The following is a 20,210-nucleotide window of genomic DNA, read 5'->3' as shown; positions in this document are numbered from 1 at the left end:
AGAGACTACTGTGCATGAAAATCCCAGGAGATCAGCAGTTTCTGAGATACTCAAACCACCCTGCATGGCACCAACAGTCATTCCACGGTCAAACTGACTTAAATCACATTTCTTCCCCATTCTGACATTTGGTCTGAAAAACAGCTGAACCTCTTGACCACGCCTGCATGCCTTTATGCCTTTAGTTGCTGCCACATAATAAAGTGCTCCGTGAGTGTATATTTACAGCGGTATTGGTTTGTGTATCGTATGCCCCCGCCCGTGATGAACATGCATGGATGAGCACTACTGCACCGTGCTCTTCAGGGGTCACAGTGCTATCATCGGCGCTGAGTGCCGGGACAGACAGGGAGGACAGACGCTTTTCCAGTGTCTACCTCCAGTAGAATACAGATGAGGAGGGGGATTTATGCGCTCTCCTCCCACTCCAAAGCTGTGTTTTGGGCTGTGGCTTTTGTTATTTTCTCTCCGGGCAAAGCAGAAGACACGGTCCCATTCATTCTGAATGACCGCGTCGCTCCAGGAAGGAGAGACTCAGAGGTGCATCGCGCTCGGCGCAAGACATACAGCAGATAAGAGTTTATTTGTTAGATTTGTTACACTTTTGGGGTTTTTTTGTTTTCACAGTTACCCAAACGAAAAATCGAAAATCTCACGGTTCCCCTCAAAGGCTTTTCTGTGTTCTACGATTGATAGTATTTATTAGGCGGAAATGGCAGCTGGGAATAGAATGTGCTCCTCTGCAGCTGTGCAGACTCTGAAAGCGCAGTCTGTAAGAGCAGTGAGCTGGTCCAGCATTACACACACAGCGCTGTCCACTGTGGGCTCTGACAGGCCTGCTAAGGCCCCGGCACTGACTGAGTGATGAATGCTTTCTGCTGCTGCAACTGCAGGGCGTTGACACTGTTCCTGTGTGTGTGTGTGTGTGTGTGTGTGTCTATATGTCTGTATGTCTGTCTGTGTGTGTGTGTGTCTGTCTGTCTGTCTGTCTGTGTGTGTGTGTATGTCTGTTTGCGTGTACATGCATCTGTCTGTGTGTGTGTGTGTGTGTGTGTGTCTGTCTGTCCGTGTGTGTGTATGTCTGTGTGCGTGTACATGTGTCTGTGTGTGTGTGTCTGACTGCGTGTCTGTGTGTGTACGTGTGTGTGTCTGTATGTATGTGTGTGGGTGTGTGTCTGTCTGTCTGTGTGTGTCTATATGTCTGTATGTCTGTCTGTATGTGTGTGGGTGTGTGTCTGTCTGTCTGTGTGTGTGTCTATATGTCTGTATGTCTGTCTGTGTGTGTGTGTGTATGTGTTTGTGTCTGTCTGTGTGTACATGTGTGTTTGTGTGTCTATCTGTGTGTGTGTTTGTCTGTATATGTGTGTGTGTGTTTGTCTGTGTGTGTGTGTCTGTTTGTCTGTGTGTGTGTCTTGTGTCTGTATGTCTGTCTGAGTGTGTGTTTGTCTGTGTGTGTGTGTATGTGTGTGTTTATGTGTCTGTGTGTGTGTATGCGTATGTTTGAGTGTGCACGTATGTGTGCGTTTATGTATGTGCCTATGTGTTCTGTCCGTGCGTGTGCGTATGTGTGTATGTGCGTGTGTTAAGGCGCGTGTGTGCCTGAGAGCGCAGTGTGATAATGCTTCTCTTTTTCTCATCCCGCTCTCCTGACACCGCCGTGCCCTCTCCGTCACAGCTCTGCCTCTCATCACAAACCCCATCACCGCACCCCTTCGGCTGGGCAGCGCGTGTGGCCCGAATTAAAATGCCTCTTTCCTCCTCTTCCCTCTTCCTCCGCAGCCCGAGCTCAGGACCCACATCGATTCCGAGTATCCGCTAAAACCGCACGTTTGGGGGAGCGCGTGAAGTGCTTATCGTGCGGTCCTTCACTGCAGACACAAACGCTGGTTAATACGTGTCGGGCCTTGCGTAGCGCTGGGGTTTTTATAGGATTTGTGAAAGAGGCATGGCGTGTATTGACAAAAAGCCAGGCTGATGGAGGCGCTCGCTGAGGGATAATGGCAATAATTGCCACTTTGGGTTTAGACAAACAGTCTCAGAACCAGGAAAAGACGCCGTTTCACAAGAGATGTCTCTGTGTTTATGTGTTACTGCAGCCATGGCAACCAGCCTCTGCATTTCCACCCAACATAAGTAAACAAAGATATATATTCAAATAGAATGTTTTAAATGTAATATTAGCATTCCTATAATACATTTGAGTGTGTGTGTGTCATATCTGTTAATCTTTTATTTTTGTTGCAAAAGCTACTCAAGAACCCAGTTACTTATACATAAAGCCAGGACTAGAAGCTATATGTCAGAAGGATGAATGAAGAAGTGTGGAATTGTGGGAATGAAAGACATCTTGAACTGTGTCACATGGGCCTGTTGACCACAATATTTTGTTTCATAAATCTGTCACCTGCTAATCATTTTCATTTTGACTTTTCAATGTGACTTTTCTGTCATAAGAAGCATTCATTTTCATTTTGACTTTTCGATGTGGCTTTTCCATCATAAGAAGGACACTCATTTTCATTTTGTCTCTTCGATGTGGCTTTTCCGTCATAAGGAACACATTCATTTTCATTTTGACTTTTCAATGTGACTTTTCCGTCAAAAGGATCACATTCGTTTTCATTTTTCCAACTGTTTTTCAGAGCTGCCCCAAACACAATCACCTGGAGCGGGGGATTGATTTAAAACTCTTAAAATGAGAAAACAAATTTAAATTCAGACCTCTAGTAGAGAGCAACGCCTTCTGGGCTATTTGCTGTCTGGGAGATGCAGCTTCCAATTTAAAATCCAACAAGTATTTAATGTTATCTTTTTAATATGAAATGGAGGAGCGGAACAAAGAAAACAATGGTGTCATTTATACTGTGCCTTCCATGCAGTGCCGCAGTAATCACACCGTCTGCGCATGTTTTTGTTATTTGTGTGCCCTCCTGAAAATGTGAAAATGTAAGTGCCTTCATGTAGTATGTCAGTATTCAGGCTTTTACCCTGTTCTTTGTGCAAGTGAGCTCTTGGGAAAGACATGGACATTCTACCGAATCTGCATTTGTCTATCACAATATTTTCTATGGCACTTCTGTGGTTTGACAACGAATGAAGAGATTGTTATCAACCACCAGCCGCCCCCTCCCCGGCAAAGAGGCTTTCGTCTTTAGTTTCGAGTGGCGATGTTCGTATAATTTCTTATTTTTTTCAGGAACATACAGAAAACAGCTTTTTATGACTTTCTCTTTCATTCTCTCTTTATCTCATCTCTCTTTCATTCCGATGGCAGGCCTGTCCGAGGCAACATCGCCGTCCAATCAATTTCGACGGACCGCGACCCATTAGCCCGCTGAGAACACACAGCAATTAGACAGAGCCGGTCATGTGCGTCTGAGCGCGATCGATTGGGCCCATTCTCCACGCTGAGAGGTATCTGGGCAAAAGCAAAGGTCTTTAACAAAGCTGGAGAAATAACAGCTAATGCACTCCGAGTGAGGGATCAGGCTAATTTGCGCCGCTATAATTCAGGGTGCGACGCGACCTGAATGAGAATTAAAAGGTCCAGCGTCACCCGAGTAATTCAAACGGCTGATAAAATATGGATTCATTTTTTTGACTTGTTCTTCCATTTCAACTGATTTTCAGTGCTGCAGTATTGACATTTCCATTCCCTCTGTCGCGGGCTTTAAATAGTCGATCTGTAATTACCTTAATCTGCAGAATAGACTGAAAAAAGAATACGCTAGAACAGACGCAGGAATTTGGGCCACTCTGGCCGCAGGTTTGCGCTGATATTGTCGCCGTTGTGCGCGGGCTGCGGCTCTGAACCTCGCGAGTCCTCCGCCCTCCCTCCGCTCCTGCCGCAGAGGCAGACTTTCGCGGGGAGGCTTTGCCGGCTGTAATTTTCCGCCACACTTCCCCTGCCTTCTCTCTCTCTTCACCCCCCTCCCTCCGTCCGGAGATAGCGGGGAATAGAGCAGCGGTCCCCGGCAGCGGCCCTCGTCCTCTCCGGGATTATTAATGCGGCAGTAGCCTCTGTGTCAGACAGGTTAAAGCAGCAATCAGCATTTTGTAGATAGCACAGTTCAGCGCGTCTTTCGGCAGAGACGGTCGGCGCGGCGCTGGGGTCCGCTGCTCTGTGCGGGGAGGTCGCCAGCCCGGCCATCGCACACCGCGCTGACCCGCCTCTCTAAGGCACGGGTTACCGTGGCGTCAAACTCGCTGCACATACCAGGCCCTTTCTGCTGGTTAACAAATATATATAACAAATCTCTGCAATGATGCGTGAAAATACATTATAATGTGTGTTTTTTAATTTAAATATTGCTGTGATAGTGAATCTGCGGCCCTAAAGCACAAGGTTTCGCTGTGCAGATTTTGCATAAATCCATATTTTGGATACCCTTGCATTTATTTATTTTTCCCTGATCAATAATCCATTCAGGTTACATTTTGCACTGAACGCTGAATGATTAAGTTACTACAACACATATATGCAAACACAAAGTCAGAAAGACAGATTGCATGCATGCATCTGTGCATGTGTGTGTGTGTGTGTGTGTGTATGCATGTGTGTGTGTGTGTGTATGTGTATGCAGGTATGTGTGTGTGTATGCATGTATGTGTATGTATGTGTGTGTATATTTGTGTGTGTGTGTTTGTGTGTGTGTGTATGCATGTATGTGTGTATGTGTATGTGTGTGTCTATGAGTGTGTATGTGTGTGTGTTTGTGTGTGAGTGTGTGTGTATGCATGTATGTGTGTGTGTGTATGTATGTATATGTGTGTGTGTTTGTGTGTGTGTATGCATGTGTGTGTGTGTGTGTGTGCGAAAGAGACAGAAACACGCATGGATAAAGGAAATGAAACCTACCCCCATCATTCCCTGCTGTTTCATGAACAATGTCGCCTGTCCCACAGAATCTCCTCCTGCTCCAGTTTCCCCCACTCTGCCACTGCCTCACAGTCACTGTGCTTTTCAGAAGGCTTTGTGCTGAGGATGTAGCCGCTAGCGACCAAATTAGCCAGCTGGCACCCCCATTAAACAAGTTTCTGTCACAAGGTAATATTGTTTTTTGTGTAGTGACTTCAGTGCTTCAGTGCCCCTGTAAAATGTTGTAGCTCTGAGTTACAGAGGCTGGTGTAATTCTTTATATTAAGCAGACCTTATAATAGAGTAACACTAGTGTAATTGCTTTAGGAGTGAGTGTTTAACAGAACAGTATAACATAACACCCACATAGTAGCTATTGTCTAACAGATTTGTGTGTCTTGTGTGCTTACAGTTATTCTACATCTGTTGCTATGTGGCTGAATACACACTTGGTCCTAAAGTAATTGCAATAATGTTAAAATGTTATAGTAATAAATTGGTATCACCAAGCCTGGTTTATAAAAACAGAAAACCTAGGGAGGGCATTTCTGACCACACAATGAAAACAGGCTGGTATACAGTAGCTGCATATGTATGTATGTATGTATGTAGTACATACATATTTGAATTTAAATAAAATACATTTTATGATGTTTCAGATAAACAGGGCCAGGAGAATGTGACATTGTACCGGTGTCTGGGTTCTTAAATAAATATATACACATGACATTGTGCTGCATTCATCAAGAGGAAGCCAGATGAAAAATGCATTTGCGGGGAAACGCTGATAAATGGGTTTGAATCATACGCAGACACACTGGGAAAGGCATGTCAAAGGGAATGAGAAGAGCTGAGGAGTAATTCCCATAAATTCAAGGTTGATTTGGTTTTGTTTTCTTATTACTATGGTGACCCTCGTTTTGTTTCTATTCTACAGTCTGCTCACACGTCCTGTTCACTTTTGTGTAAGAAAATATGATTGCCTTGTATTTAAAGGTATTTCTTTGAAGCAGTGGTCCGACCAAACGCTTCTGCAACAGCGCTCACAGTAGAGCGCACCTCATTTAAATCTGTGAAGAGGTTTTTGATTCCATCAGCAAAATGCTCTCAGGGGCAAAGCAAGAACCGTACAATAAACGGGCCGTTCTGAGTGAACACACACATTCTTACAGTTCACAACATTGGTATCTGGAGAAACACCTTCTCTTTATACACCTTTAGCTGTTCATCTGTAGGTATTGATAACTACTAGTGACAATTTTGAGTGGGCACCTCTGTACTGTCTTTAAGTCCGACACAAATTGAGTTGTACGGTCTTATGTACAGTTGTACAGGCTTGTACAGTGACTTAATTAAATGGGCGTAATATATCCTGTCTGTATAGCTGAAAGAAAGGGAACAGCAAACTATGTTCTCTGTGTTTGAAAATGTCTGGAAATATCTTCATAATAACAGCTTGTTGACCTTCAAATACATCTTTGCATATGTTTTTGTTTAGGGAGTTGCCAGCATTTCCTCGGTCCGTGAGGGATTGGATAATTCATCCTAAATTAAAACCGTCCACAAATCCAAGCACCTGATTGCTTGTGCGCCAGTGAGAGTTGATAAAACCTTGACGTTGAAGGGCTGCCTGATTCCCAATGTCATTTTCCCGTTCATTATTTATCTATTTTCACACAGTTTGTTTTTTTCCCCCATCTTGGGAGTTTCTTGTGCCAGCATGCAAACAGACAAACCGGAAAAGATTAACCAGGAGTCTCGCAGTTTGGAAGAGAAAGGATTTAATATCCTGTTGGTTCTTGCAGACAATGAGGAAAATTCTTTCAATGGCTGTGTGTCTGTGCCTGTTTCTTCATGTGCGTATGTTCAAATAATGACATAAAGCGCTGAAATACTTTATCAGGAATATTGATCTGACTGCAGTGATGACGATAGGTTTCCAGGACTGAAATTAATTAATCAGTCATATCACATTTCACACAGTGCCTTTTCGCAGTGGGGCTTCATATTTCTCTTCGCAAAGTTTAAAAACGGAGAAAAACATTTTCAGACAACCGTAGATTGCTAGAAATTGCCGAAAGATTGGAGAACATTTTAGACAGATGGGAAAACATAAACAGAACGAGGATGTGACAGAATGAGGAAATGGTAACAAAAAATGAAGTAATAACCGTCTAGTACGTGGTTGTGTGATGAAGCCATTTTAAATGCAGCAGTGGCCGTTTCGCAGCAGATGAAGGAGAGGGGAAAGGGAAGCTGAAAGCCATTAAAATGTCGGTTAGGAAGCTGAATCCGTGTCAGCTGGAAGAACCGCAAGTGGAGTGGCACAGGGCTACATAATACGGGAGAACAATGCTGAAGGCTCTTCTTTTGCATTATGATAATCGCTTGTACGAAACTGCCACCAAATTTTTCTGGTTGTAATTATTAAGCTCTCCAATACCCGTATGCAGGGAACAGGGCATTTGCAGGCAATTAAATTCCATCAATTACCGGTCTATTGTGAAGCACAGCACAGAGGATTGTGTGTGTGTGTGTGTGTTTGGGGGGGGTGGGGGAGTGGGGGTGTGAAAGGGTTCAGTGATTGCTTTCCAGTGCAATTACAAATAGTTCAAATCGGATCTGATCCAGTAAACATGTTTTAAAGAGACATTGTCTCACTCTTGTCCTGTGGCTAAGCCTACTAATTCCAGAAAATTCCAGAAAACTACTCAACAGAAGGACACAAAAATAATATTGTCCGAAAGACACATGCTCTGAAGTATGCTCAAAGTATGCCCTACACCTGCACACTCACAGAGGAACTGGCCTCCTGCACGTGCACACTCAGTGGAACTGGCCCCTGCACGTTCACACTCACAGTGGAACTGCCACCTTGCACATGCACACTCACAGAGGAACTGGCCTCCTGCAGGTGCACACTCACAGAGGAACCTTCCCCCCTGCACGTGCACACTCACATAGGAACTGGCCTCCTGTACGTGCACACTCACAGTGGAACTGGCCCCCTGCACGTTCACACTCACAGTGGAACTGGCCCTGTGCACGTGCACACTCACAGAGGAACCTTCCCCCCTGCACGTGCACACTCACATAGGAACTGGCCTCCTGTACGTGCACACTCACAGTGGAACTGGCCCCCTGCACGTGCACATTCACAGAGGAACTGCCAGCTTGCATGTGCACACTCACAGAGGAACCTTCCCCCCTGCACGTGTACACTCACAGAGGAACTGGCCGCCTGCACGTGCACACTCACAGAGGAACTGGCGGCCTACACGTGCACACTCACAGAGAAACTGGCCTCCTGCACGTGCACACTCACAGAGAGCCCATTTGCATTGGACATTTTAAGTGTGTTTGATTAGCTCTCCTCCCCCATAATGGCTGTCAGTGGGAGCAGTGACCCAACACGAGCCAGTGCATCGCTTCGAATAAAACACCTGATTCCAGCACACACGCATGATGGCCGCTGATCTCTCTGAGCTTTCTCGCTCTCTTTCTATCTCTCTCTCCTTCTCTCCCTCACTCTCTTTCTCTGAGCTCTCTGTCTTTCTCTTTCTATCTCTCTCTCTCTCTCCCTCGCTCTCTCTCAGTCTCTCTCTCTCTCTGAGCTCTGTCTCCCTGAGCTCTCTATCTTTCTCTACTCTCTGAGGTCTCTCTCTCCCTTTCTCGCTCTCTTTCTATCTCTCTCTCCTTCTCTCTCTCACTCTTTTTCTCTGAGCTCTTTCTCTTTCTCTCCATCTCTCTTTCTCTCTCTCCTCTCCCTCGCTCTATCTCTCTGAGTTCTCTCTCTCCCCCTCTCTTTTTCTGAGCTCTGGATGAAAGTTTTCTGCTGCTCAGTGCAGCTCACATCTGCATTGCAGTGTTGAGGGGGAAGCTCGTTCCTGTGAGCTAGATGTCACGGGGGTTATTCCCACTCATTGTCCCCCGGTGACAGAATGTTAATTCTGCCTTTCCTCCCCAGAGAACCCCCGTTCTCCTTGTCCCCTATTTATGGAAAAAAATGTGTCATCTGGTCACCCAGAAAGGACATGTGACAGCAGAGGATACAAAAAGCAAACTAGTATAATAATATGTTTCTCTCTGCGTGCCTACATGAGTCATCCATACCCCCCATCTGCACGGTACTGTGAAGAACTGTCAGACCATAATGAAGAGGTCAGAGCATCATAGCATCTGTATTGACGGGTCTTGAAAGCTTCTCGCTCCCCCTGGGTGTGCGGATGCGTTTACATCATGTCCTGACTGCACGGCGGTCTGATATGTGCTCTCTTGCGGGACGTATTGGTACGGTGTGTGGGAGGCTGAGTGTGATCGAAGCAGGTTGGGAGTTTGTAGAGTGAAACCGCAGAGCTGTGGGCCCAAAGCACTCAGCCTGGAGCCTGCTGTGTTGGTTGAGGACTATGAAGTTCTCATAGTGAATGCAGAGTGAACAGCTGTCTGGCACAGCTAAGGCCGGGGCTATGAAACTATCAGCGTTAGCACAGCATCCGAGTGCTCTCTATATAAAGGCATGGAATAATGCTGGTGGGCAGCAGGAACAGCTTCATGAACGTTCCATTTATAACATCAACGCGACACTCAGAAGAACATGAAAAATATGAAAAAGTATGAAAGTATGAAAAATGAAAAATATGATGGAGTATAGCAGGTAAGAGCATATGGAAATACTGGAATACTGCAAATACCCTCTAAAAATAGCCGAGCAGGAGTCAAGCATTTTACAAATTGTTTTTACCAGATTATTATTTTTACTGTGCATTTGAATACATGCATTCATACACATATATACAAATTAATTCATAGAATCTTGTTCAATCAGTGTTCTATCAACACATTGCAAAATATTGGGGAAAAAACACCCACGCAAATTCTAAAGACTAATAGAAAACTCGGGACAAATAGAGGGTATTGTGCAAAACTGAAGTAGGGGCAACTCCATATTATGAGTGTAATAATATCACACATACTTCAGGAACTATAACAAGTTATTACTCGTTGTATCCTTCAAACAAAATACTGTAACCACATAATACAACAGAACAAGGTTGTGCAGTTTGATAATTACTCTGGCAAACTGATCTCTTGTCCTAACCTTCATTCTGGTGCAGTTGTTACTCTAACCTCAACCTCCAGTCAAGGTGGGAGAAACTATTCCCCCAAACCAAAACTCAACACTATTCCTGTATTAGATGACACAGTTGACATAATAATGTGACCGAAATAAGTTATGCACAGAGGTGCTAGTTTCTGGAGCGCTGTAAAAAGCACACGCACGCACGCATAAAGAACGAGGGCTTTGTGAAAGTCAAGAGTACGGCTATTAAAATAAGTGATGTAGGTACGCCTGAGCGTGGAGGAGGTTTAAAATGCTCTGGAAATTATAGGTGTGATTTAAGATAAGAGCAGCTTGCTCTAAAGACAATTTCAATCCACTTTGACTTTTGAAAGAGCTCATCTTCAAGTGTTCAAAAGCAAATATTTTATCTTTTTGTAAAAACCTGAATATAGAGTACATCTGCTCACGGTGCGGCAATAAAATGACTGTTACATGATCACATGAACAGGACAGTATTACATTACATTATTGGCATACACTCTTATCCAGAGCAACATAGTTGATTAGACTAAGCAGTGCTCCCCTGGAGCAATGCAGGGTTAAAGGCCTCGCTCAAGGGCCCAACGGCTGTGCGGATCTTATTGCAGCTATACCAGGGATCGAACCACCGACATTGCGTGTCCCGGTCACGTTCCTTAACTACTAGAGTACAGGCTGCCCTGTATAACATACCATATGCAGAGGACTACAGCATGTGTTTACTCATCAGTCATTATCATCATCATCATCATCATCTCTCTCTGCCCCGTTTCACTCTCTCTGTCACCCCTCTCTCTCATTTCTCTTCCCCTGCCTGCCCCCTCCCTCTCTTTCTCTCTCCCCGTGCTGCTGGCTCACAGGTTTCCGCTTATTTGCGACAAGAATGACCCTCAGTCAGAAGGAGCAGAGAACAAAAGCCTGGATGCTTCTGCCGGGCTGAGCAGCGTTCTGGCCTCTCCACACCCAGCCGAGCCCTGTCTGGGAATCTTCTAGAACAGCCCGCAGCGGCCCTGCGTGACACATACCCACCCCAGCTCTCCTCCATTTTTCTCTTTTTGTTCCAGTGATGGATTCATTCTGACTTCCAGTCTATTACATTTCATATGCATATGATTGCGTAATCTGGTGCGGCAGGTCTTAATAAACATACGCACGGGAATGGATTGAAAGACGGCGGGGTAATGTTCCCTCTGGTTGGTCCAGATTAGAGCGGAATGTGAACGCATCATCGGCTCCGCTTCTTAACCTGTCCCTCGCATCGTCAGCCATTCCCCCGGCCGTCAGTCAGCAGATGAAAACAAATTCACCCGTCACCCCCGAGCTGGGCGTGAGAGCCCCAGCTGTCACGGGTGACGATAGGTACGGATGACGTCCCTGGTGTCCGACCTGCCCCGTTCCCCTGAAGAAACGGAGAACTCACACTATACCTCTGACAGCTCTGTATGGGTGAGAAACATGGATGTTGACAGACCGCTGTGGTATTTTTTGGAGCAATGCAGCAAGGTGTCGTTCTGGGTTTGATATTCACCCTGTTATTTCTGCTCCGGAAATTTGCATGCGATCCCCATTTTACCTAGAGCAATGAACATTTTGTCCAAACGCCACGTTCTCCCATTGTGTTCACTTCAAATACGAAAATGCCCATGAAATCGAAACTAAATCCAGACCCATTTAATGCCTTTGACTTTGAACACTACGTGCCCTCCCGGAGGATGTTTTCAGTTAAAATGACACAAATTTGATTCCTTTTTCTTGCAAGCCCAGAATACATTTTAAGCCTCGCTGCGTCCCTATTTGAGAAAGCGGGCTTAATCAGTCATGTACATTGAAGTTGAACACACGCTCTGAAACGTCCTCTAAAAAGATTGACAAAGTTGAGCGTCGATTCGCGCACTCTCTCTTAAAGCCACAGCCGCCCAATGTCTGCCAACGGTGTCGATTCATGTACAGAACGGCATTCATCAAAGCAAATCTGTCTTTGTGCCTTTAAGAGGGCTGTCTCTCTTTCCCCACACCCCCTCCTGTCTCCCTCCGCCACGCAGACACTCCTCCTCCAAGTGAGAGCGATTGTGAGGCACTGGCTGTCCCTCATCCCGCTTTGTGTGTGTGTGTGTGTGTGTGTGCGCTGCATACTTTCTCCAGCATCAATGGAGACAGGACACAGGGAGCGAAGCGGCACTCGTGAGACTCCTGGTCCCAGGGGGCTGAATCCCTGCGGCATTCCCTCCAGCTGAGACAGAGGAAGAGGAGGACTGGCCTTCCCTGAGGTATCCCAGGACCCTCCAGGGCACTGACGGGAACGGGAACTGTGAACTACGGCGACCGGACCATCCCGACACGGAAGAAGAGTTTTCAGGGACACGCAGAACATGGTTATCGCCTATTGCTCTAAGTTAGCTGGCCACTGGACAAAAGAGCACACAGCAGTGGTGGGGAATTGCGCTCTTCCGAAATAAAAAGTTTTGGGACTGCCAAAGAGATACGCAATTGCTTTTTTCCAGCAGGTTTTGTACCCTTTTTGATTTTTGTTTGTTCAGTTTTTTTTTTTTTTTTCTGGAGAAAGGCATGTCCTTTTGTTTAATGTAGCTGAGCTGTATTTATGGGTGATCTCTGACGAATACAGAAAACAACCACTGAGACACTGGAATTCTGTAGGCACCAGACTTTAACTGGAAACACATCCGCATTGGATCTCAGCACTGTAGACGGACCGGAAATGAGCATCTACAACATGAGCTATTCCCACCTCAGCATATGACTCTTGCGGGTCTTTGATTCCTGGATGGGAGCTGCTGGGAGCCAGACCCAGAGGTGCCTGTAAGACCCCAGCCACTGACCTCAGGACAGCAGAGGAGCGCCCATGGAGGTGGGGGTGACCCACAACGTCTTACTTCCGTTCCGGGGGCAGCTGCCCATCGGCCAGCCCTCGGCCGCATGCAGCGTGAGCGCGGGAGAAGTGGTGCTAGCCCCGGCGCCCTTCCCCGCCCCCGCGGCCCCTCCCGGCCCTCACAGGCCGGCGCAGCAGGGCTTCAGGAGGGTGTGCCGGACGGAGGACGCCGGCCCCTGCCCCTTCCCGGGCCTGGAGGCCGGGGTGCTGCAGATGCGGGTGAAGGAGGGCAGTAAGATCCGGAACCTGATGGGCTTCGCCATGGCGCGCGTGCAGGGGGAGGGCGCCGCCCGCCAGGTGGTGTTCGCCGGCTCGGGCCGCGCCGTCACCAAGACCATCACCTGCGCCGAGATCATGAAGCGCAAGGTCCCGGGGCTGCACCAGCTCACCAAGCTGCACTACACCGCCCTGCAGGAGGTGTGGGAGAGCCAGGAGGGGCCGGCCTCCGAGATGACCGTGCACAGGACCGTCCCCTCCATCAGCATTCTCCTCTCCAAAGACCCCCTGGACCCCTGCGAGCCCGGCTACCAGCCCCCCGCCGACCCCAGCGCTCCCTGGGAGACCCCGGGCCGCAAGGAGGAAGAGGAGGAGGAGGAGGAGGAGGAGGAAGGAAGCGGTCTCCCCCTGACCGCCAGCAAGAGGCCGTACTGCCCAGCAACTCATACCAGCCAGGCTGCCTCCAAGAGAGTGTGTTTGATGGACCGGTCTCACCAGTGCTGACCCACCTGCTCTTTTAGGGACAATACAGGACAGGTATAAATACTGCTCACTATGTGCCAAACACAGGGGAAAAAGAACTTCTTACTTTGAGACAGAGTGCTACTCATTCTGATAACAGCCACAGTTAATGAACTGAATGTGTCTCTGTAGGTTTATTGCATATATGATAATGCTCTTGCCAGTTTGTGAGGATTGTAATGAACAAGCACACGCAGGGAGACTGAAATGGGTTATTGCTTGAATGCCGTTTGAATGTTACAGAACACAAAAGATTCCCATTGTCGTTGTTTAGATGTACAGAGGTAAAGCAGACCACAGGTAACTTTATCTGATGGTAAGTGATCATATTTCTGCCGATATCCTGCATTAAACTATTTGTTTCAATTATACTTCATACTGGTATACTTCAAACTTCTGAATAATATGATTGATGATATAATTTAAGACAAAAGTTAGTGTACATATTGCAATGATATACCGTAATGAGACAGACACATCCAAATAAATTATCCATGATATACTCTACTGAGACAGACACATCCAAATAAATACTCCATCTGTTCCGGGAAAGTAACATATTCATTGGATATTTGGAGAATATTCATACTTTCTTATGATTTCCCTCTCTCTCGGCAGCATTAAAGACAGTGTTATAAGTCTTGATTGAAAAGGAATCACGGCTTTCTTATCTTTTGATGAAATTGCGGAGAAGGAGATTTGTCCTCCAGAAAAAAAGGCCGCTGTAATGGCATCCCATCTGATAACTGTGCGGATTTAACCGGAAACCCCAGCAGGCACGGGAGCACGGTACGGGCTGATTATCATTAAGATTGCGAGTGAGCGCGGCGAGTGCGGAACAGGAATAGCAGTGTGTCTCTGAACGCCTACGCGCCGCGCGGGCTGTGAACGCGTCTGAGAGCGGCGGTAGGAATGCCTGACCTCCGCTCCAGGTGCCCAGTCATGTGGAGCTCGCGGTAAATTGCCCGTGTTTGGAATGCTAAAGGACTAGCGGGGTTAATAGTGCGGTGAACTATCGATCAAGAGGTGGGTCAGAGTTAATATCTGTGTTCGGGGTACAAGTCCCGTAAAATTACTCCGGGGAAGTCATGATATGGTAAACTGCTCTCCGAATGATTGCGTTTTATTGATTATTGATCTCTCCACCTCTAGGATCTGAAACGTGCATACCTGACAATATGTACCAGACTGGATTTCATTTTCTGAAGTCTGAAGTAACAGCTATATTTGTTCTATGTCATGTTTTCTAGAAAAACAGAGGATATGGAGTCTCTTTTCTGGTATGCTAAATTAAGCTCTTTCTGGAATTCAAATGTTCCAATATATCCACTCTGTAAAAATGATTAAAGCTCCTTCAATTTTCTGTTATCTTTTAAGAATCCAGCCATAAGCCTACATAATCTTATGATGAACCTACATTTCCCTGTTTAATTAGCAAGTCCAAATCATAATTTTAATTAAATGTCTAAGGTTTGTCTTAGGAACTTTACTGCTTTACCTAATAATGAGCTTTCTTCCCTCAAGGTTTCAAACCCATCAAACAAACCAGTAGAGAGAGAAAATTAAAATGCTGCAGCAACAGTGAGCCACAGACATTACATTAATGGCATTCGGCAGATGCTCTTATCCAGAGTGACATACAGTTGATTAGACTAAGCAGGAGACAATCCTCCCCCGGAGCAATGCAAGGTTAAAGGCCCCGCTCAAGGGCCCAACGGCTGTGCGGATCTTATTGCAGCTACACCAGGGATCGAACCACCGACCTTGCGGGTCCCAGTTATGTACCTTAGCCACTACGCTACAGGCCACCCATGGGGATTCAGGGAAGGAAGGGTCATTGAGGTTATCAGCATTTGAATGGAGTTAACAGTGTGTGCCGTGTAGCTGCGGGCGCTGTCATCCATGCAGGTCACATGTGTACGGCTAGCAGAACCCAGTATCGACCCGCATCCTTTATCAAGCACTGCATATTCTGGGCCGACTGTAAACCTCAGTGTGGGTCATTAAAGACAACTCAATAACCCATCCGAGTGGCCGCAAAGATAAAGGACAGCGACAAAGGCGCCAGCCAAAGGTCTGCCTTTCTCTGATTGGAAACAGGAGCAATCAGAAGTTGAGCAGAAAAGACGCGGAAGAGCAAAAGGTTTACGCACGAAGTGTCTACAATACAGGTTTGCTGTTAGTCCTTAATTGTGTGGGGTTTTTTTTGATTTTGCAATGTGTTGATGGAAGACTGATTAAATTAAAGAAGGATCACGGCTGTTTCTGTGCCTGCATGTTTGTATTCATTTGTGTACGTGTGTGTATGAATGTCTGCTTTCAAATGCACAGAAAAGAAATCTAAGTGGAAGCTCACTCCTGGTTTATGACTATGGAATGCTTCTGTTGGATAACCATGCCTTCAGCAATGTGATGTCACTCCAGATGGGATAATGGGCCTTTGCTGAAAAATCAGGTAATAAATAATATCCATTATTTCCTCTTATTTGGATCACGCCCAATAAAAAAGTATAACAAGATCAAATCCAGTGACCATATGAAGCATTTCTCTGTGACATCATACTGTGCATTTCAATTCATCCTTATATCTTACCGAAGGAGACTGCAACCATAAAATATAACATTTCCTAGTATATTCTCTTTAATCTTCTTTTCTTTAAATTATGATGAATATTATTCTCATTTCCAAGCTTGTAATTATCTTACCACATTGTCTTTTTAAATAGGATTCGAATAATTTATTCCAGGTCTTCCTGTCTTTTGACCAATAAACCGCCAACATTGCAGATAGTAGAAAAAGTGTTTCTCGCCTTATTGTTATTTTGAGAACACTATTATTCTGTTTTCCCCTCAATCGCAGACGAAGACAAGGCCTGTCATTTGGTCAGAGACTTGCTATCTCTCCCACCAGATGGTTCTGTCTTTTCTTATCTTGAAGAGTGAGCACTGCCTCCATTTTTAAAACTGCCCTTATCTAGAAATCCTTTAAATCTGATATTTATGCATTCAGTGTTTTCTGCCTGTGCTATTAGAATTCTGCACTTTCCCTCTAATTTTGTCCTCACTCTGAGTCAGATTTTTTGACTCTCCTTAAAGCATGCTCATTGTCTTGTTTCTTGGCGGGAGAGAGACTATTATTATTTGATAATTGGCTGGAGAGAGGGGTATTATGTTGGGAACATTGTAAGGACAAATCGATGACTGTCAGACTGAATAGAATAGTAATGGTGAAGAAAAGTTAGTTTAAGAATTAATTTGTTGTCACCTGCGGTCATCACTTTGATTATAGCAACACATTGTATGCAGTACTGAAACAAGACTTTGCAAAACACCTTGAAGGATAGAGATGCACTAATCAAATCCCCTGAAAGGGGACATACTTCAAACAAACATGGTATCAATTAGGTTACAATGGATTATTGTAAAATAAATGGTTGGTGTGAACTTGTATTATACCAGCCTGAATAATACACCTTATACAGCCCCGGTGTAGCCACAATAAGATCCGCACAGCCTTTGGGCCCTTGAGCAAGGCCTTTAACCCTGCATTGCTCCAGGGGAGGATTGCCTCCCGCTTAGTCTAAGTCACTTTCGATAAAAGTGTCAGCCAAATGACATGTAATATAATACCACAAAAATCAATCTGAAAATTGAGAATCTGGAAGTACAGTATAACCCTGTGCATCTGAATATGTAACTGCAATACTGTTGCTATTGCTTTACATCTGCAAAACGTGTTTTCAGGGACATATTTTCAGTTGAACTAAATTTTATTTATAGTGCTGATTTTCACAGAAACGCTGGCACGATATCACTTTACAGAGGAAACAAAAAGGAAAATTGTACAAAAACCAGGCCTGAAACCCCAAATATGAACCAATTTAGGCAATAAAAGACTCCCTATTGGGAAGGCAAACACTCCACAATTGAAAACTGAAAAATCTCAGGAGGAACCCTGCTGTAGTGGGGCGACCATCCCCCACTGACTAGCCCGGTGTAATAATAAAGACAGAATGAATGGTAACAAAACATACTGTGGTATCTATCAGAGCAAATATTCAAAGAGCTTGGGTAGGTCACAGTCTGGGATACTAAATTAGCAAATAAAATACACAGTCTAAGCAAAGATGTGTATTTTAATATGCATATCTCTGCTTAGGGGATGCATCCAGGATGGCATGATGCATCTAGGTATATCATGACCTGGGCTTGAACCAGGAAAGGGATTGGGTGGAGCAGGAGAGGGATGGGGTGGAACAGGCAGTAAACTGGGGGAATAGGCAGAAGCTCCAGAAAATGGAGAAGATTAGGCACTGCAACCGTGAGATCAACTGTTGCATACTCAGAGGTGGAATCACGATATGGAAAATCTCCAAGGTGCTATGCTATGACGCCGTATCTGAAAGATTAGTAATCCTGGTAGTGCACAGCAAACAGGAGCATTAACCTGCAGTGACAGGGCAACAGCAAAGTCACATAACAGCTCTACTGATTTCCCTCTCTCGGACATCTTTAATAATGAAATAAAGAGGTAAGTTCTGAGACTGCTCACAAAAATAGAGAGTGCTTCTGAGGCCTGGACAGGCAAAGGGAGCAGCTCTGTAAGAGAAGACCATGCCAGCCATTGTCATTTTAGGTATACTTGAAATTTTCGACTACATTACATTAGGCAGACAGAACAGTACAGGTGATTAGACTAAGCAGGAGACAATCCTCCCCTGGAGCAATGCAGGGTTAAGGGCCTTGCTCAAGGGCCCAACAGCTGTGCAGATCGTATTGTGGCTACACCGGGGATCAAACCACTGACCTTGCAGGTCTAATGATTCCATTAGACAGCAGCTCTGTAAGAGAAGACCATGCCAGCCATTGTCATTTTAGGTATACTTGAAATTTTAAAATAGCCATCACTTTGTCAGCAAAGCAATCTTAGAGGAGAGAGGATATTCTGGAGCCAAAGCATGTAAAGCCTTATACAGCAGGAGTAGACTGGTAGAGTCAGATGGGAGGCAGCTGCCATTTGTTTTTCAGTGAAGATGAAATACAGAGCAGGGGTTGGGAGGCCACTATATCTCATCAAATTTATACTCTATACTGTATGTAAATAGGAGGAGAGGACTCATTTAAAGCCAAATTCTCATCTGCTTTCAGCCATGATTTAGTAGGACATAAAATCTCAAGATATGTCAAATATTCAATGTTTAAAGTTCAATGCTTAAAATGCAGGACCATATCGCTGAAATTACGAACACAAATCAGTAATATCAGAATTAGATCATTTGTGTATTTGGTCCTTAGAAGCAACCTTCTAATATAGACATTTTTCAGAAAAACAGACACAATTGACAGACATTTTTATTTCATAATGTCAGAGGTGCCATTATAGTGGTGTTTTCATGATGTGTTCCATTAGATTTCTCAGAGAACATAAACTAAAAACACAATTTTGGGATGGTCTAAAACAGTCTATTTTATTTTATTTTTTCTTATTTTCTTATTTTTATTTATTTTATGAAACGGTACTACTTAGAAAAGCTTTTACTGGAAGATCTGCTCTGATATTTTAAAGCTTCAGTGGATTTAAGGGTAATAAAGATATTTTGATAATGTGGACAGTTCCATCAAGGGACAGTCCACATCATTACATTACATTAATGGCATTTTGCTGATCCTTTTATCCAGAGCGATGTACAGTTGATTAGACTAATCAGACTAATGCAGGGTTAAGGGCCCAATAGCTGTGCGGATCTTATTGTGGCTACACCGGGGATCAAACCACGACCTTGCGTGTCCCAGTCATGTAACTTAACCACTACACAACAGGCTACATAACTTCCTGGGTGTACTACTTGAAGCTAGCAGATCGCTTCTCTGCCTTTTGGCTGAGATTAATGGTAAGACCTATGAGGGTTCATGGGTCCTCTTGATCCCTGCACTGCTAGCAGGTCTGGAGATGCTTCCAAAGTCTTCAGCCCTCACTTTGGGTTTTGGCCCAGGGTCGGCCTTGAGGACAGCAAAAGAGTCGGTTGTTCCTTATTTTTGGTGTGAATGTTTTTTTATTAAAGGTAAAATAGGTAATTTCGGACTTCTAATGCTCAAGAGAGGAATAGCAGCAACAAACACCTTCAAACCACAACACTGTTTATCCCTCCCTCTTCTCTGTAAATGCGCTCACATTGAAAAGCCATTGGCTGTGGCAATAGAACCAATTTTCAACCAATGAGCTTGAATTATTGTACAGTTATACAATGCTTTGGTACAGTGTCCGCTGTCAACTGTATATTTTGAAACTGGAATTTAAGGACTATGAACACAGAGGGTGAGTCATCATGTCAGTGAGCCCCTTTCAATGATAGGAAGGGATTTGCAATGGCCTTGTAATAATGTTTTAACACAAAAATCATACCTATTGCATCTTGAAGTTAACTTACGAACATAAGCCCATACTGCCACCTTGTGGAGTACCAAGAAAGTGCATCTTCTTGACCGGTATGTCATCTAAATGATGCCTCTGATGTATTGTACCTAATGAGGCATGCCCAAAACCTATACAGCAACAACAGTATTGACACTGTTTAGGGTTTCCCACAAAAATATCTATAATGACCACAGTCATTAACTTCTTAAAA

At 44.9% G+C, this 20,210-nt stretch overlaps 1 protein-coding gene across 1 annotated transcript; it reads left to right on the top strand.

Annotated features, from left to right (window-relative positions):
• Nucleotides 1–712: 712 nt before the first annotated feature.
• On the top strand, nt 713–13,971 carry LOC133111915 (ribonuclease P protein subunit p25-like protein). Its single transcript, XM_061222553.1, has 4 exons — nt 713–772; nt 1,780–1,808; nt 11,163–11,286; nt 12,985–13,971. The coding sequence occupies exons 1-4, from the start codon at nt 713–715 to the stop codon at nt 13,564–13,566; spliced, it is 795 nt and encodes a 264-aa protein (XP_061078537.1). The 3' UTR covers nt 13,567–13,971.
• The last annotated feature ends 6,239 nt before the right edge of the window (nt 13,972–20,210 follow it).

Source organism: Conger conger, chromosome 15, assembly GCF_963514075.1.
Source record: "Conger conger chromosome 15, fConCon1.1, whole genome shotgun sequence".
Taxonomy (NCBI): Eukaryota; Metazoa; Chordata; class Actinopteri; order Anguilliformes; family Congridae; genus Conger; species Conger conger.
This window is presented reverse-complemented; position numbering and strand designations above follow the sequence as displayed.

Coding starts and splice junctions, on each gene's coding strand:
- LOC133111915 (XM_061222553.1), top strand. CDS start 713: ATGGCAGCTGGGAATAGAATGTGCTCCTCTGCAGCTGTGCAGACTCTG. Junction 1,809..11,162: donor AGGACCCACATCGATTCCGA/GTATCCGCTAAA, acceptor TGGTTGGTCCAG/ATTAGAGCGGAATGTGAACG. Junction 11,287..12,984: donor CCGTCACCCCCGAGCTGGGC/GTGAGAGCCCCA, acceptor CCGGCGCAGCAG/GGCTTCAGGAGGGTGTGCCG.